General features: G+C 35.7%; 1 protein-coding gene across 1 annotated transcript in view; it reads right to left on the bottom strand.

Annotated features, from left to right (window-relative positions):
- The window catches only part of MYH10 (myosin heavy chain 10), a 186,428-nt gene that overhangs the window by 77,632 nt on the left and 93,839 nt on the right, over nucleotides 1–14,957 (bottom strand). The window contains exons 14-16 of the mRNA XM_044675221.1: nucleotides 9,998–10,171; nucleotides 9,629–9,743; nucleotides 2,247–2,309 (exon numbers count right to left, since the gene is read on the bottom strand). Coding sequence (XP_044531156.1) covers nucleotides 2,247–2,309; nucleotides 9,629–9,743; nucleotides 9,998–10,171 — 352 coding nt within the window. The remainder of the gene's footprint in view (nucleotides 1–2,246; nucleotides 2,310–9,628; nucleotides 9,744–9,997; nucleotides 10,172–14,957) is intronic.

Raw genomic sequence — 14,957 nt, 5'->3', positions numbered from 1 at the left:
GGAGGAAGAGAGGGAAGGGGGGGGGGGGGGGGGGGGGGTGGGGGGTGGGGGGAACTGAAGGAAAATCACTTGAATGGCTAAAAGGAAGATAAATTGGAAAGAGGAGAGACACCAGCAGCTATTTCAGTTTCAAGACATGAGGTGATGTAGGCCTGCACCAGAATGGTGGCAGTGTCAGAGAAGAGAAGGGGGTATACTGGAGAGATGTTACAAAGGTGAAACTGAGAGGCCTTGGCAACAGCTTAGCTATTTAAAGGGACTGGGAGAATGGTGTTGCCCTCTACAGTTGTAGGGAAGGCTTAGGTAGAAAGATAATAATAATTATTACTGGTATAAAAATTCCTGATAAGGAAACTCCTTCTATTAATGTGGACTGGCAAATTAGAATTTTAAAAAGGGCTGCCCTTTGGATTATTAGAAAATGAGCTCATTTTGAGCAAGAATTGTTCAGTTCTTTGTATTTTTATCTTCAATCATTGAGACAGTATCTGGCACATAGTAGGTACATACTAAATACCTGGGGACTAATTGAAGTGACTTGTCCATATGTCTCTAAGGCAAACCCTCTATACGTTACTCCTTCTTACAGGATCTGAAAGTTCTCTAAAATTCTCTCAAATTCTTTAAAAATAATAATAAATGTAAGAGCTTCTGTGTAAGACATATGAATTTAAGGGTGAAGAAATATCTTATGAAATCCCTTAAGTACAATGTTATTACAGGTAGACAAATGTCCAACTTTCAAGTTTTCTTCTCAATCACCTACGTTTTCTATTGTTCTCTAGGGTCAGCATTCTTTGGATTTTGGAGCTGTCCCTTCTCTCCTAGAAAAGCTGTTCAGTGCAACTACGATTCTTCTGGCAGATTCCTTATCTTCACACCTGATGCCCACTTTCCCCTACAGGAAAGGAAGACCTATCAGAGATGGGAACCTGACATTAATAGGAAAAAAAATGGTGGGTTTAATTACAAAATGATATGGTTTGCAAAGAAATTTACCTTGTTTTGAGATTTGGGCTGTTTCATTTAGAACTTTTAATCTAGTTTAAGAATTGTTTTTCTAGTTAATTAACTTCCTCCATTTCATCCAATAACAACTACACCAAAAATTGACAGTATCAATGAAAATGTATGATAGACGCTACATATGAATTGCAATAAATTCTAAGCAATATCTCACTAATCTTGATTAAGATGTGCTATAAGAAAAGGAAGGATAAAAGATACCAATTCCTTAACCCTATCCAATGGTGACAATCATAAACATAAAAATTGAAACATGGCATAGTTTAATTTAATATTTCTTGAACCCAGTTTTGTATTTCAAAGTACTTTATGAGAAGCCAAATGGACCTTTTTGCTTTTTTAAACAGACCTGTATTTTCGTTGGTTTAGAGAACTTCCAAATCTTAACTACTAATGCAGACTGGTACAACAGAAACTTGCATGAGGGTAATGAGTGATTTAGTGACTTTCCCAGTTACAGTGTGTGTGTGTGTGTGTGTGTGTGTGTGTGTGTGTGTGTGTGTGTGCACACACATGNGTGTGTGTGTGTGTGTGTGTGTGTGTGTGTGTGTGTGTGTGTGTGTGTACACACACATGTGTGCATGTGCATGTGTTGGTGTAAAATGGCACATCATGGAAAAGACTTGAATTCAGGTCTTCCTGACTCTGATGCTGGCTCTATTCCTGATGCCATTCTGCTTCTCAATAGATCATTATGAACAAATATTACAAATACATTCTCATAATTTATGGTGACATACAAAAATCTGAAACAACTACATGACCATTGACCGTGTTTTATTATTTAAAATTCCTCAGCACTGGACTTTAAAATTGGCTCAAAAGCAAATAACAAATCAAAAAGCTCTCTAACACCAATATTTATTTGGAAATTGTGTATCAAAATGGCACTATTCAAAAAGGTAATAACATACCTTTTAAATTTGCAGGCCTGTAATAGCTGTGTGTAAGTAATAAGCAAAATGTAGGCAGTAGCAATTGAATTGGTATGCACTCAAACAGTTGCTTTGAGGCAATATAATAGAGCATGAAATGAAAGAATCATGCAAATCTATGAGCAAAAATAACCCCCATCCCTGCCCACCAACCCAATCCATTCCTCCTCCCTCTCCCCACCCTTTACGTCCCCCCGCCCAAAAAATAAAGGGAAAAAAAAAAGGTTTTCCTGTGGGAATCCAATCCTTTGGCTTTGAGAAAACCTATAATTTTTATACATTCACCTGGTAGATCATGAAGACCAGAAATATTGTCATAGAAAGAAGCTCTCTGAATATTCTGAATCTCTAAGGCAGAGAAACAGCAAAAAACAGAAGGACAGAAGAGCAGATACATAAAACACTTTTGTTAGTACGCAGAACATTTGAAATCACAAGTAAACTTTGAAACTGGGCTACAAAAATGAGGCCATAACAGATTCCATGCAAATCTACATTGGGTTTTCACATTTGGACAGGGTTCTTTATAGAATGATTAAATATGATGAATTTAAGACAGAAATGGAAAATGTGATTTCCTTGAAAAAGATAACTCCTGGATAAAGAAGCATCCTCTATCAATCCAGGTCAGAATCTTCCCTGCAGCTCCTAGTCTTAAAGAGTGCCCTAGAACAGTGATGGGCAAACTACGGACCCCTGAAATGTTCTATCCCGCTGCGGGACATTATTCCTAATCTGACAAATACAATGAGTAGGATACAATACAATGAAACTTCGAAAGAGTTGCCTTAGAAACGGACTGACAGATGAGCATTTCCTTTCCTTTGGCCCTCTCTTTAAAAAGTTTGCCCATCACTGCCCTAGAGCATAATGAATTTAATTGGCACAGCTGTCAAGAGTAGGAGCTTGAAACCAAGTCTTTCTTGGTTTCAAGGCCAGCTCTCTCTTTACTCCCTCTTCACTGCTGCCTCCAATGAATACTAATAAATGTGTTGCTTTAATTATTTCAATGGGAAATTTGTAAATGTTGGTGATAATGACATGCAGACAACTATAATAAAACAAAATTCAAAGGAAGTACTTCTATACCACACTGTATAAAAATCTACAAAAGCAATAGATATTAATTTTCCAACAAAGCTGAGTAATTTTCAGATCACTACCAATCACACAATTATTCATGAAAATGTCTCATAAGTCACATTATAGTTTCATGAAATGTGAGTATTTAACAAAAAATTTTTTGTTACAAGAATCTTAAAGGATAATAACCCGGGTAATAAATCCTACTCAGCTCATTAAATGAAATCGGTGTTCAAAAAGGAATCTCCAAAACTGCGTGAGAGTGAGTATATGAAAACACATTTAGGCAAGGGGCATTATGTCTCTAGGGCAGGGCTGCCACCAATTAATCATTTTTCCTTGTTTGGCCTTCAGAAAAACCTATAAAATCCTAGAAAACAAGAGGCTTTAAAGCTAGCTTAAATGCTTTATACTCCAAGTTTGTATCTCCTGACAAGGTAATTAAATTACCTTTAGAGTTAACTTACCTTTTTCCCTTGTACTTTTAAGTGCAGTGCAAAAAGAGATATTTTGTAGTTTACTAGTCTTTATTTCTGTCAGGAAATTTTTTTTATCCATTCCAACTCATTTCTTTCTTCCCTGAGGTTAAGCCATTAGAAAAGTGTCCCTAAGAAAAATTCTTCAGGAACTATCCATATCTCAGACTTCAACTGAATTTGTGCATACGAGACAAATATGAAATGACCAAAATCCCATTGCCCCTTGCATTTGAGAGCCCCCTGAAGCCTATGACCAAGACAGCTTCTTCCTACTCTTCACTTTAAAATTTCTTCATTCTTGACCAAAGATGTTGATGTCTATAACTGTGCCTTGCAAAGAGATGGTGCTCTACTCAAAGCCTTGACACAATCAGTAGAAGATATAGGAGATTAGTGAGAGTATGGTGCTATAAAAAACCATGGTGCTATGGAACCAAAGCTGGAGGTGGTTTAGCGGAGTCAAAGTTAGCCTTGAATCCTTTGCATAAGAGTGACTGTCAGGTGTAAGTGAAAATCAGGTGACTTGCAAGTGCACTGAAGATCCTAGAAGCAATGATCAGGTTTTTCAGATTGGTTCAGTTTAAGTACTCAGTAAATACAGAATGAACTTGACAACATCTGATAAACCTAAAATAGCTACTCTGAGAAAATATAATACTGTGTCTGTTTTATGACTGTTTTATATTCTTAGGAAAATAAACTTCAAAACTCAGAATTAGGACTAGAATCTAAATCCTCTAAATTGCAGTTTGATGCTGCTACAAATTTCAAAATTTTTACTTTTGTTTTCATGAAAAAGAATGTGATATATAATAGGAAAAAACTTTTTAAAGCCATCAAAAGGACCAACTTCCATCTGAATGTCTTTTCCATTCCCACTGGTAATGACATGGCTCATAAATCTTACTTTCTACCCAATTTTCTACAAAAGTAAAGAAAGTAAAGAAGAGTATTTTTAAGGTTCCTTCTAGTTACAGAACTTTATCTGATCATAGGAAAATTATGAGAGTCATCATCAAGAATATTATCACATAATTCTTCAACTTTCTCAATTCATTTGTATTCACGCTTTGACCAAATAGTGGTTCAGTCACATCTTTTTCACAGAACTGCCAATTTTAAAATGCTGAAGTCTGAAATTCTATATTCTTAACTTTTTTGCCTCAAATTTTTCTATCTGATTCATTCACAATAAATCTGCCTACTCTTTATATCTTTAGATCTCTGCTCTCCTGATATCATTCCTATCATCTCTCAGATAACCAGTTCCGAAGCCATACTATCCTTTAATAACTGCCCACACCACAGAATTCTTTGTCTCCTGACAATCTCTCATTCCTATTCTACTAATTCTGTTGTCACGTATAACCATCATCATTTAATGTTTATGCTTCTATTCCTAAGCATCACATCACTAGAAAAAGTCAAGTAGAAGTGACTTGATCCATCCATTATAAATTTGTGGTATGTGACTTGAGCTGGATCCTCAAAAGCTGCGTGGTGATGCATGTCCTGATTATTTAATTCCCAATTTCACTAGCAATGGAGGAGCTAAAATTTCCCCTCTTTCCTCAAGTCTCTAATCTCACTTCTAGATCACATGCATCCAACAAAGGATGGCCTCATATTTCACAAGATTACATCCACCCAATAGAAAAAAATTTCTTCCCCTTGCTTTCTACCTTAGAAGAGGTAACAGTTCTTCATATTCCAATCTAATCCGTCTGCTCTCTTTCAGCATCTATCTCTAGCAATACTCTAATTAGCAGAGCTACTAGTTAATTTGGTTAATTCTCTCTTCAAAGTTGATAAAAATTGTAATGTGTGAAATTGTCCAAAGGATGTTTCTTACAGGGAATGGGCTTGAATACAACTTAGCCAATTTTTAACTCTATTTTAAGTAGATGTGAACATTTCTTAATCAATCTAAAGACCTTATACTAAAGTGTAAAGTCTTTGAGAGCCACTGGATAAAGTGAAATGATGGTCCTGAGTATACTGGACTTTTCATCTTTCCATCGAGTCTAAACTGTGTCTTCAGATGGATTAGTTGGAAGCAATGGCATCCTTGGCTCATCTCCCGAAGGATAGAAAACAAACATATGTCAACCAGCAGAGACAACATCATGCATAAAGGGAACTTCCCAATAATGGGCAAAAAAAGACTTCCAGCAACCAAGACATATCACTCTCCCCGTTGACATAGATGCTCCCTGGCCTTGCTTCCACACTCTCCTATATTCCATACAAATCTTTGGGAGAGTGTGGCACAGAAGTTTTGTGAAATCTGTTGTCAATAGACTACCTGAGAAAATACTCCTTTCTTTAAAATTACTTAAGTCTGGCTTACTTTATTTATTTATCAACTGAGAATTTCCATGGGGGGAAGCACACTGGTGAAAACTCAAGCCAACAACAAAGGAGAAAGTAAATCCGGACTCTTTGGTGGTATCCCCAAAACTCTTAATAGAAGATAGTCAGCCTAACTCTGGGAGCCGGACTATGAAAGTGGGAAGTGGGGAAAAGATAAGGCCCAAAGCCAGTGTAGGCTACATTACTAACTTGCTGAGAAGATACAAGGAACTTCTCTGGTCCAGAAAGAATGGACCTACTTTTCAAATAATTAATTGGATTCTGACCTTTGTTAGAAGAGTTGTCTCTCTAACTATAGGCAACATGGGATTGAGGAAGAAGGGAGAGAGAGAGAAAAGAAGACAGTTCTTCTATCAAATGTTCATTTCCCCTCACACAGTCACCAATCATATCATTCCCTGTGGACCAGATGAATGCTATGCATTCTCTCAGTAAGGTGCTAAGATACAACATATCTGTCTCCTTCACAGTACTCTACAATCCCTATAATAGCATCAAGGTGATGAGGGAACATATCAAATTGATCAGGAATTCTATTCATAGTCAACCCCTTTTTCAATTTTTTGTCTCTTTTTCCTTCTCCCTTAAGACAAACATTAAGTTCAGTCCACAAGACTCCTCTCTTCCCTCTTTACATTCTATTACTTAACGAACTTAATCATTCCCCCATGGCTAGAACTTTCACAACTATGCAAATGATTTCCCAATTTTCCCAATTGATTTCTTGTTTTCACCTCTTTTTCATTTTGAACTCTCTATAGAACAGCTCTACAAAAGCAGATATCTGATTCGATCTTCTAATTCAACATATAAACTTTAATTTATTGTTCCCCCAAACCTGTACTTCCTGACTTCCCCATTTCTAGCAGTGACCTCACCTTTCACCGTATGTCTCCTATTAGAATCTTTCATTTCACTCTTCTTCCTCACCTCTCAAGTCTTATCAATTTTACCTCACTATCTCTTATATCCACCACAGTATTTCTGAAATTCCCAAGGTACTCTAATTCAACTTTATTCTCACTCTACTCACTCTCTATCTTTTACATGCTATTGTATTTAACACATATATTGCTTATACGAAGGTCTAGTCACATTACAACATTTCAAGTGACTCCTTACTGTATATTGATTAAAGTTGATAAAATTCTTCCTGGGAACCAAAACCTTCTAAAACCTGGCTCTACCCTATTTTTCTAGCATTACTTACAACTACTCCTCACAAAAGACCCTATATGCTCTAGCCAAAAGATTTAGATATCAGCCAGTTCATTTCATTCGTTCTATAGATGCCTATCTGTAACCCAAAAGGCTTTAGTGACTTGACCACAGACATACAAGTGGTAATAAGAAGCAGAGCTAAGATTCAAACCTAGGTCCTATCACTCCATCAACCAATCTTTCCATTCCAATCTGGAATCTATGTATTTGATTTCCCATTTTTATTTCTGCTCTCTCTGGTATGAATTAGTCCACATATTTCCCTATTAAAATCCTACCATTCCCTTAAGATCTAATTTATCAAATGTCAGCTTCATGATTCTCCCTGATCACTTCAGGTCTAAGTTTACATTTCCTTATCTGTTATCAAACATGTACCCTTATTCTACATTATTATTTATCATAGATATTTGTTTTTGCCTTTCATAACTATGTATCCTGCACAGGGATACACATAGTAAAAGATGGAATAGGCCTGTGATTTCATTGGTATGAGGACACCCTGGGTGAAGAAAAATCCGCTAAGAATATAAATTGGCAACTTTTCTGAAATGCAAGTCTTCAGTGTTAGTCTAGAACACAGCTAGTAAATGTCAGAGATGGGACTTATACCCAAGTCTTCTTGGTTAGCCTTATATCCACTATACCAGAGCCAGGAGGCACAAAACAAATACTTACTGCAGAATGAAAGACTAACCATTTCACTTCTACTCCTGAACACATGCTTATTTTAGTATAATCCCACTACCTATCCCATAGATTATCTACTACCCCCTAAGACAGATCTGATCATACCAAGATTTGGAGCCATTTTTGGGTAGGATACAGTAGTTTTTCTTAAGCCTAGTAATGAAACTATGATGTTGAGTTCAAAATAAGAGAGGCAGGAGTACCAGCATCTAGATACAACCAGTGTCCAGACACAAACCCTCTTACCCTTCACATTTCTTACATAGCCCAGAAGATTGAATTAATTAAGAACATGATGTATTACTCAGTAACAACAAACAGATTTTCATTAAAAGATTGAGAGTACTGAAGCTTCTACTTTAATTGTTAGAAACCAATCTTTCCTCCCTAATTCTTTGGAATTTGACCTTAGCTACATAATCACTCATGTGATTCATAATTCACATATAGGTCCAGGTACACATAAACAAGTACTCTAGCCACATGTTTCACATACATTCTAAAAGATATCCTGGGGATCAGCTGGGTGGCTCAGTGGATTGAGAGCCAGTCCTAGAGACGGGAGGTCCTAGATTCAAATCTGGCCTCAGACACTTACTTCCCAGCCGTGTGACTCTGGGCAAGTCACTTGACCCCCATTGCCTAGCTCTTACCACTCTTCTGCCTTGAAAACAAACAAATAAATAAATAAATAAAATAACAGACATCCTGCTCTTGAAAGCATTAGCTTGACCAGACAGCAGGATTCACCCACAATGGTTTCTTTTATCTTCCTCCCTTCTTCCTCTTTCTTTTTCATTTACTACATGTTTCTCCACATGCCAAATTCTGCTTTCTCTCAATTTCATTTTCTCTTGTCTCTTTATTCCTTACCTTCTGAGAAGGAATCTGGAAAGATTTATGGGCTCTGGAAATGTTTTCAGAATAGGAGGACTGAGACAAAGTTAGGAGCAGGGCAAATACAGTCAGATAAAGGCCTGAGTAAAAGGGGTGGTCCAATCACAAAAGTTGTGGCTGAACCACAAATACCAAGGAAATGAGAGAGAACCCAGAGGCAGTGTAAAGGAGCGAACAGCAGGCTTTGAGTAGTAGGGATGGTATAAGTAATCTCTTTTTACTTGTACTTTTGTGAGCATGGACTATATTAGGTTGAGCTACCAAAACACAGAAAAAATTGTATTCAGTTTTGAAAACAAATTAAATAAATCTACAAAAGCAGATAAAGGGACAGAAACAAAAGGAGCAGATGCAGATATAAGGCTTTGCCCAAACCTGGTGCACATCCTTACAACTAGGTGCTCAGAGGATATAGTTGTACCTTTTCAACTTTTTAATACTACCAGATCTGAAGGAAAAGAGTTCAAGTGAGAATGAATAAAAAAGTGCCTTTCTGTCTTTGTACTCATGTAGATTAGCACTGGTACAGAGTGAGGATCACTCTTTGCAGCTATCTACGACTCTTGAGTCCAGGAATCAATTAAACTAAATTTCTACCATTCATTTCAGCTCTCTTATTCTATTATTTTAAGTATCTAATATTCTCTTCTTCAATTCTAAAACAATTCATCCTCACCAGAAAATCAGACATATGCCAAATTTTCTAAATATTTTTTATTTATTTTTTAAGCTGAATTATGCTTGAGATGTACAAATTCCGTTAAAACGGCAGCCCTGCTCTAGGGAGAAAAGCTGCTTCTACTTTTAAACTACATAAAAGCAAACTATAAGAGGAACTAAAACGTCTAGTGATTCCAATTAGGCTAATTACAAGCCCCAGATCATAAACCAGTGGACAGGAGCAACAGTTAATGCATTTCTTACCATCTTTCCAAAGTTCTGCAACAAATCTGTCTGATGACTGGTGTAACAGGGTGGCCACATTGTCATTCAGAGGATCCATGTTTTTCATCAGCCACTCATCAGCTTTATAGTCCACCTGTGAAAAATGAAGAGTTAGGAGTGGCTAAAAGAAAACAATGTTAAGGCTATACTAAAACCTTTAAGATTGGTCTAAGAAATGGACTAAATGGAATTTTAGGATTATTTACTCAGCAAGGAATTCATATAATCATTTCTTTAACTATCAATTAGAACATGAACACATTCACATTTTCATTCTGATTAACCTTCTTATAAAACATTTGATATCACACAAATTTTTAAAAATTTAAATATTAACATATCTCTTACCTTTCCTGCATAATGAATAATACAAAAATCTGCCTTGTCTTTCAGTTGCCGAGGTTTTTGGAACTTGGAGTGTGTGCCTTGCTCTTGAACCAGTTTTTCCACAAAGGTCTTATCAGTAGCTTTAGGAAACCAGCACTCTTCATCCAAAAGAGCCAAAACACCAGGTGGATTAGCCTAAAAATAAGGAGCAATAATCATTCACAAAATTTTACAACCATCTTAAATACTACAAAAAATTCTCATAGTGACTTGTAGGGCTTCTCCTTGTAATAAAATTTTTTGCATTGTACTTCTCCATTAAGAAAACAGAAAATGCTTCTCAAAGGCTCAGAGTCTAGTGATAGACATAATAGGAAAATAGGCAGACGCTTCTTTAACTAAAATAGAATTTGCCATTTGACTTTGTTAGGAACAAAACTTGACCTGTGATTTCACTGATATTAGAGACCTCTTCCTCAGTGTGCAAATTCCTTTCCATGCAACTTATAGTCTTCATTGCAAAGAAAACAAAGAAATTAAGCAACTTGCTAAGAAACACAGCATATCAGAGACCCTATCATATTTTAAGTCTCTCCAGGTTTGTGATCTTGGCAATATCATGGACTTTTTACCTAACATATCCAATTGATTGTTAAATCTTAAATTTCAAACCATTTCTTACATCTGAACCCTTCTTTTTACTCACACAACTATCACTTTAATTCAGGTCTTCACTATTTCTTATCTAATTACAATAGACCTCCATTTGGTCTTCACACCTTCGGTCTTACACCAAATCTACACATTGCTGACAAAGATGCCACTTCTCAACTCAAAGAACTACAAAAGTCCAGTGGTTCCCTATTGCTTCCAAAAAAACCCCCTCCTCTTTTAGCTTTCAAAGCTCTTCACAGCTTGGTCCCAAACTAACTTTCCAACCTCATTCATCACTGTTCCTCTTATATTCCGAGATCCAGTCAAACTAGACTATTACTGATACTTCCAAGCTTTGATATTGGCTGTCCCCCTAGACCTAGAATGAACTCTCCTCACCTTCCTCTCACTGAACCTCTTTCCTTAAGGTGACAGATAGGTGGCTCCATAGATAGAGAATCAAAGAGTGGTCCCAGACACTTCCTGGTTGTGTGACTCTGGACAAGTAATTTAACCCCAATTACCCAGTCCTTGCTCTTCTGTCTCTGAGTTGTTAATAAGACAGAAAGAGTTTTAAAAAGAGATACAGCGTAAGCACCATTTTTTACATAAACTCTTTCCTATCTATCCTCAACTTAAAAGCCCACTCTCCAAAACTTCTGTGTATTTAATAACTTTGTTATTCCCTTTTATTTTGTATACCTATAAATGTGTATATGATGAGCTTGCTGTGTGTATAATATGCATATGTTTACTTGTTACCACCTTCCTTTTGAATAGTGACTGTTTCTCTCATAGTACTTATGTGCTCCTACTTGGTATTAGGCAGGCAATTAATAAATGTTTATTCATTGATTAAGGTAGGACTTGAAAGAAGAAACTAGGTCTTTCTGGTTCTAGCTTTTTATCCACTACCTCATGATGCCTCTCATTTGAAATATTCATCAGTATAATATTTCAAATTACAGTCATTAGAACTTATAGTGAATCCCCTGAAGTGGTTATATTATTCAAATCCATATTGCATATTTCCATTGGACTGGAAAGAAGTATCAAATTTTATATTAAAATAGTTTTCCATAATGCAGATTTGAATGCATGCGATCAATCACTTTAGAGGACTCATTATTTGCATTAATCATGACCTCACTATAGAAACTTTAATGTAAAGGAAGACAGTGAGATAATATAATATAATGTAATATAATATAATATAATGTAATATAATATAATATGATGTAATATAATGTAATATAATATAGCATAGCATAGCATAGCATAATATAACATAATGAAATGAGTAAGATGAATATGTAAGTATGCAAGACCTTGGACATGACATTTAGGCTCTTAGGGCCTACAGTTTCTTCCTCTATAAAAGAGAGAACTACTAAGATCATTTCTAGTTCTAAAAATTTCTCCCTGAATCCTGTGAAAACCCCCATACATTTTACTCTCACCAACTCAGCAACCACCCAAACTTAGCTCCATGGCACTAAAAATTTTCCTAGGGAGGGGTTAGGAATGAGGTCCAGAGAAATATGAGGTCCCCAAACAGGATAGATGACTGAGATTCTGGAGTGGGAGAAATATGGCCTAAGAAAATGCACCATTTATTTTCCTTTTCAAATCCTTAAAACTCCTCCCTTCTCTTTTTCACACTTAAAAAAAAAAAAAGGTTCCAGATGTGTTAATGGAGTTATGGACAAACAACAGAATTGAAACAGGATTCATCAACATTTCAGAGGAAAATGTGGTATAAACCTAACCAAAGACCTTAGGGCAGAGGTTCTTTAAATTTTTTTTGTGTCATGGTCCCTTACTCAGAATAATGTTTACAAATGCATGAAATAAAATACATAGGACTATAAAGGAAACTAATTATATTGCAATATAGTGATAAAAATACTTTTAAAAGATGGAGAACCCTGAGGTTAGATACCTCTGGCTTAGAAATAATATACCTTATAATAAAAAACAGCATGCTAGGTTCTATTAATTTACTGATCAAGGAAGTATACAAATATCTGAATAGTGGACATAGTTCTAAGAGGTAATTAGATTTAATTAGATAACAAGGCTTGTTCATGGAGAAGTTTCTTTTTGGTATAGGATGAAGCAGCAATAATGCTATAAATTAAAATATCAGAACAAAAAATTTTATCACAAAACGTAAAACTGCCATAAGGAAACAGAGCACTGGTTGGGAACCCCCAGGCTATCAAAATATATGGGGCTAAGGAATATTTTTTTTTAAAAAAGTGTTTACCAAGTCATGTTCTAGAGTAGGTATTAATGGATCAATATCAATTTGGTGGGATGTCTCTAGTGCAAGGGGTCAGTCACTACAGTCATACAATACTTCCGTATTAAGTTACAAACATTTTAAAATAAAGTTTTATTGCATTAAAAACTGTAAAAAAACAACTACAGTTATGGACCTTTGCTCTAGTGAGATGCACAAGTGATCTATCTTTGGCCCCATGCTGCTTAACATTTTAACCTTATAATATATTTACCTGAGTGTATGTTCTTTATACTACACCCCCCTCACCATACCCTGTACTCTATGCTTCTCAAAGGTAGAGAATAATCTTTGTAAATGACTTGGTTAGCTACATGCTTACTAAATATAAAGATGACAGAGAGGAAATATGTTAAGAAGTTATAGGGAGAAGGGAAGATCCAGGAAAAATTGAGGAAGAATAAATGATTCTCAGTTGAAAGTAAAAGTATTAAGGAATGTGAAACAATTCTTTTCTAATACTATTCATTAGCTAATGATGATGATGATGATAGCAGCTAACATTTATAAAGCACTCTGCAAAACATTAACTTTAACACTATTGTTTAATTTGATCTTCATAACAACCCTTGGAGGTAGGTGTTGTCTCTATTTTATAGAAAAGGAAATTGAGGCAAACTGAGGTTAAGTGACTTGTCCAAGGTCATACAATTACTGAGTATCTAAGGCAGGACTCAAATTCAAGTCTTTCTGACTCCAGATGAGGATCTTCCACTGCTAAAAGAATTTTAAAATATTCTGGGATTACATAAAACTCTATGGAAAAAACCTAGGTAGTATGAAGGAAAAAAAGATAGGAGTAACATGAAAAAAAATTAGAAACAAGGATGTTTTGCTTGTCCTGTATCTTAGGGGATGAAATGCTAAAATTTAGTCTGTTTTCTAGATAACAGTAGTTTATACCAATGTATCAAACTCAGAAATAGGGAAACTAATCCATGCATAAGGATATCTGGGTAACACATACTGATTTAAAAAAAGACGTTTATCTAGTTCCTCTTTTAATGATTATATTATTTTGTTAAATCTTTCTCATTTGTATTTTAATCTAGCCTAAGTTACCTTCAGGGATATTGTAGGCTACATGTGGTCTGTGGGCCATGTATGTGATATCTTTTGCTTACCCAGTCTTACTATAACCACTGCAGTATAGTTCCTCATTACCACCACCTTAAACTACAAGGCACACTTTTTTTAGGCTTTCCCGTTTCCATTCTTTTCCCTATTCCAATCAATCTATTCTTCTTAAGCATAAATTTGCTGGTAACCATACTCTGAATCTGGAGCAGACTGACCCTGGTATTTAATAAAATTTTATTGCTATTATCCTTTACCCAAATAGACGATTAGGTCACCCAAAAATGCACCATACTCTCATGCATTAGTCCCTTTCTGAGGTTGTCTCCTTTGCCTGGAGGGCCTCATGACTCCTTTTTGTCCACTGGATTAGTACTCAAGAGTCCAGTTCAGATAACCTCTTCCACCCCCATTACAACTTTATCCTTCAAATCTCAAAAACCCATTTGTTTTGTAGCTCTTATGCATTTATGTCATAGTGTATATTATTACACTGACTTGGGGATTTATTCCTCTGCTAGATTAATCTCCCTAAAACACATACATATAAACAAAGATTGGTTAATTTTGAGCTAAAAGTAATTTTATGAATTTGATTAGGCATTCCTGTAAACAAGTGGGATCTAGGCTATCATCTGACAATTTTACCCAAAAGGATAGACTGAGAATGAATAGAATGCTTGACAAGGAATCAGGAACACCAGGTTTAAGTCCTACTTCTGATGAGTCTTTTCTGGATGATACCTGGCCAAATCACTCTCAGTGCCACACACAACTTTCTAAGAACATAAATTGCTGCACAAATGCTGATCTGGATAGATACAAAACATTTCTAATCCAAAAGTTACATATAATAATAAAATAACAAGTCTAATAGAAAAAATTTTGCCCACATTCTAAAGTAAAAAGTATTTAACAATTACATAATTGTGGCATGCCTAAGAA

Source organism: Gracilinanus agilis, chromosome 4 (genome assembly GCF_016433145.1).
Source record: "Gracilinanus agilis isolate LMUSP501 chromosome 4, AgileGrace, whole genome shotgun sequence".
In the NCBI taxonomy this organism is placed as follows: Eukaryota; Metazoa; Chordata; class Mammalia; order Didelphimorphia; family Didelphidae; genus Gracilinanus; species Gracilinanus agilis.
The sequence above is the reverse complement of the archived record's forward strand: the minus strand, read 5'-3'. Positions and strand labels throughout refer to the sequence as shown.